The following is a 3,491-nucleotide window of genomic DNA, read 5'->3' as shown; positions in this document are numbered from 1 at the left end:
TTGGGATTGGAATGAAAACTGACCTTTTCCAGTCCTGTGGCCACTGCTGAGTTTTCCAAATTTGCTGGCATATTGAGGGCAGCACTTTCACAGCATCATCTTTCAGGATTTGAAATAGCTCAACTGGAATTCCATCACCTCCACTAGCTTTGTTCATAGTGATGCTTCCTAAGGCCCACTTGACTTCACATTCCAGGATGTTTGGCTCTAGGTCAGTGATCACACCATCGTGATTATCTGGGTCGTGAAGCTCTTTTTTGTACAGTTCTTCTGTGTATTCTTACCACCTCTTCTTAATATCTTCTGCTTCTGTTAGGTCCATACCATTTCTGTCCTTTATCGTGCCCATCTTTGCATGAAATGTCCCCTTGGTATCTCTGATTTTCTTGAAGAGATCTCTAGTCTTTCCCATTCTGTTGTTTTCTTCTATTTCTTTGCATTGATCGCTGAGGAAGGCTTTCTTATCTCTTCTTGCTATTCTTTGGAACTCTGCATTCAGATGCTTTTATCTTTTCTTTTCTCCTTTGCTTTTTGCTTCTCTTCTTTTCACAGCTATTTGTAAGGCCTCCCCAGATAGCCATTTTGCTTTTTTTGCATTTCTTTTCCATGGGGATGGTCTTGATCCCTGTCAAGACCATTACCCGTAGGGATAGGTCAGAGCTGCAGAGAGGGATGTGGAGGGCCCGTGGGCCCGGGTCTGCCCACAGCTGAACCTGCCGTGCCCCGGGGCCAGGGTCTCAGGCCAGAGGGTCTCAAGAGCAGCTTTTGGCGTCAGTAGGATATGGGTTTAGCTGGGGTGAATTTTTAGCCCTTACAAGGGCAGCTTGTAAGCAAGCCCTTCACACCCGGTGCAGACAGGCTGGCCTCTTCCCCCCAGCTGCGTACTCCCTGGTCAGGGCGCTTCCTGCGGACGGGGCCTGGCTGGCGTTGGCACTTCGGGGCCATTACAGGGCTCTCACAGGGTCCCCCTGCTCCTGGGCCAGGAAGGGAGTGAGCCAGGGGTTGCTCGTGTTGCTTGTAGGATGAACAGAGAGACTAACGTGTGGGTTAGGATTGTCCGGACGTGAGGGGCCTGTCGAGGCCTTCCCAGGGCCTCTCAGGAAGTGTGCTTGCCCTGCCTGCTCTGCTGCTCTGAGTCTTTCTTACCTCCTGAGGGTCCTTCAAGCTGGGCTGTAGGTGGCCCCCTCCCTTGGGTGGGGTGGGCCCGGCCAGGAGAGCTGGTGCTCAAGGCAGAGTCGGGCCAGGGGGCCCTTTCCTGTCCCTTGCTCGGCCGGGATCTCTGGGTGAGAGGCGCAGGCAGCCGTGGGGGTCACCCCCACCTGCAGGTGCACGTCGGTTCCTGGAGAGCCCCGCCTCCACTCCCGCCTTTCTGGGTCCTGCCCGCAGGTCCCTGGGCCTGGCGTGCCGGCTGTTGTGAGCCGACAGCAGGGAGCTGGTCCGGGGCTGGTCTTGACCTCAGGGCTCGGAACAAGCCCCTGGTCCCGGGTGGAGAGACGCGGCTGCCTCTCCCAGGATCGCTGCGCCCTGGCCATGGGGCTCAGTGTTCCCGGGGGCCCCTCTGTGCAGCGGAGCCCTGGTCTCCCCGGGCCTGCTGTCACGCCGGGCTGTCCCCACGCAGGGTCTTCGGGGCCAGGCTATGTGCCCGCCACTCAACAGGGCCCCGAGCTGTGCCTGCTCTGCGCTCAGCGGTGACTGTGGTGTCCGTTTCGGCTTCGCCTGCCTCCACTGCCAGCGGGCAGTGCCCGGGCATTCCCACGCCCGAGGACTGAGCCGTGTCCTCTGCCCACAGTGCCTGAGGTCCTCCAGCTGAGCGACGCCCTGCGGGACGACGTCCTGCCCGAGCTGGGGGTGCGGCTGGAAGACCACGAAGGTGGGTCCTCTGGCTGTGATGTGGGCGCCGGGTGGGGGCTGCCAGGTGCGACTGGCTCTCAAGAGGGGAGCTGCTGGGATGGGTCCGAGGGCACCGCGCCTCTTACAGGGTCCGCAGGGCCGGATCGTGCCTCTTGGACCTCACGCCAGCCCCTTCTGTCTGAAAGACGACATCTGGGGCTCTGCTCCTGTGGCCTGACTGCCCGGCACCCCGATTCTGCAGGGACCTGTCCCTCGGGAGGCAGCCTGTGTCGTGTGGATCGTCAGCGAGTTTCACAGCTTGTCTTTTGACTTGGCTGGGGTTTGGGCTTCACAGAAAATGATGGGGTTTTAAACCCTCAGGAGAAAGTCTCACTGTGATGCCTGGCTCTTCAGGCCCCAGCAGCACAGTTAACGTGTGGTCTCTGGGAGCAGTAACGGGGGTTTCCCTGCTGCCCTCTGGGGGCCCCGAGGGCAGGAGCAGTGGGCACAGGGCTGGGCTCGGGACTCCCACGGCCATTTGCCTTTCAGGTCTGCCCACCGTGGTCAAGCTGGTGGACAGAGACGCCTTACTGAGAGAGAGAGAAGACAAGAAAAGGGTGAGTTGAGGCCGCAGGGGCCGGGCTGGCCGTGTGCTGGCGCGATGACCACGGGCGTGTGTGCACTGCACACGGAGGAGTCAGTGTTTCCAGTCTTACTAAGCCCCCGTGTTTGGAAACGTTGAAAGGGAGGACGAACAAGCTAGGCAACCACTTGGCAATTAAACAACAACAGAATCAGCTCCTAACGAAGAGCGCGGAGCGTGAGGGAAGGTCCGTTGCTTCTGGTGACCTGCAGACGTGTGGTCCCACCTGCCGGTCACCTGAAGTGTCACCCCGGCCCGGGAGTGAGCGTGTGCCCCTCCATCCTCCCCGTCCCCGGGGTGAGCGTGTCCCCCTCCATCCTCCCTGTCCCCGGGGATGAGCGTGTCCCCCTCCATCCTCCCCATCCACGAGGGTGAGCGTGTCTCACCTCCATCCTCCCTGTCCCCTGGGGGTGAACTCACCTCCATCCTCCCCGTCCCCTGGGGGTGAACTCACCTCCATTCTCTCCGTCCCTGGGGTGAGCGTGTCTCACCTCCATCCTCCCCGTCCCCAGGGTGAGCGTGTCTCACTCTCTGTCCTCCCCGTCCCCGGGGGTGAGCATGTCTCACCTCCATCCTCCCCGTCCCCGGGGGTAAGCATGTCACTTCCATCCTCCCTGTCCCCCGGGGTGAACATGTATCACCTCCATTCTCCCCATCCCCGGGGTGAGCGTGTCTCACTCTCCATCCTCCCTGTCCACGGTGGTGTGCTTGTCTCACTCTCCATCTTCCCCGTCCCCGGGGGTGAGCGTGTCTCACCTCCATCCTTCCCGTCCCCAGGGGTGAGCATGTCTCACCTCCATCCTCCCCGTCCCCGGGGGTGAGCGTGTCTCACCTCCATCCTCCCCGTCCCCGGGGGTGAGCGTGTCTCACCTCCATCCTCCCCGTCCCCAGGCTGAGCGTGTCTCATTCTCCATCCTCCCTGTCCCCGGGGTGAGCGTGTCCCCCTCCATCCTTCCCGTCCCCGGGGTGAGTGTGTCTCACCTCCATCCTCCCCGTCCCCGGGGGTGAGCGTGTCTCA

General features: G+C 60.8%; 1 protein-coding gene across 1 annotated transcript in view; it reads left to right on the top strand.

The window, feature by feature from the left end:
• Positions 1-3,491, top strand: part of CARS (cysteinyl-tRNA synthetase) — a 10,322-nt gene that overhangs the window by 4,283 nt on the left and 2,548 nt on the right. The window contains exons 4-5 of the mRNA XM_010837640.1: positions 1,790-1,870; positions 2,380-2,447. Of these exons, the coding sequence (XP_010835942.1) occupies positions 1,790-1,870; positions 2,380-2,447 (149 nt within the window). The remainder of the gene's footprint in view (positions 1-1,789; positions 1,871-2,379; positions 2,448-3,491) is intronic.

This window comes from Bison bison, unplaced genomic scaffold, assembly GCF_000754665.1.
Source record: "Bison bison bison isolate TAMUID 2011002044 unplaced genomic scaffold, Bison_UMD1.0 scf7180017864080, whole genome shotgun sequence".
Classification (NCBI taxonomy): domain Eukaryota; kingdom Metazoa; phylum Chordata; class Mammalia; order Artiodactyla; family Bovidae; genus Bison; species Bison bison.
The sequence above is the reverse complement of the archived record's forward strand: the minus strand, read 5'-3'. Positions and strand labels throughout refer to the sequence as shown.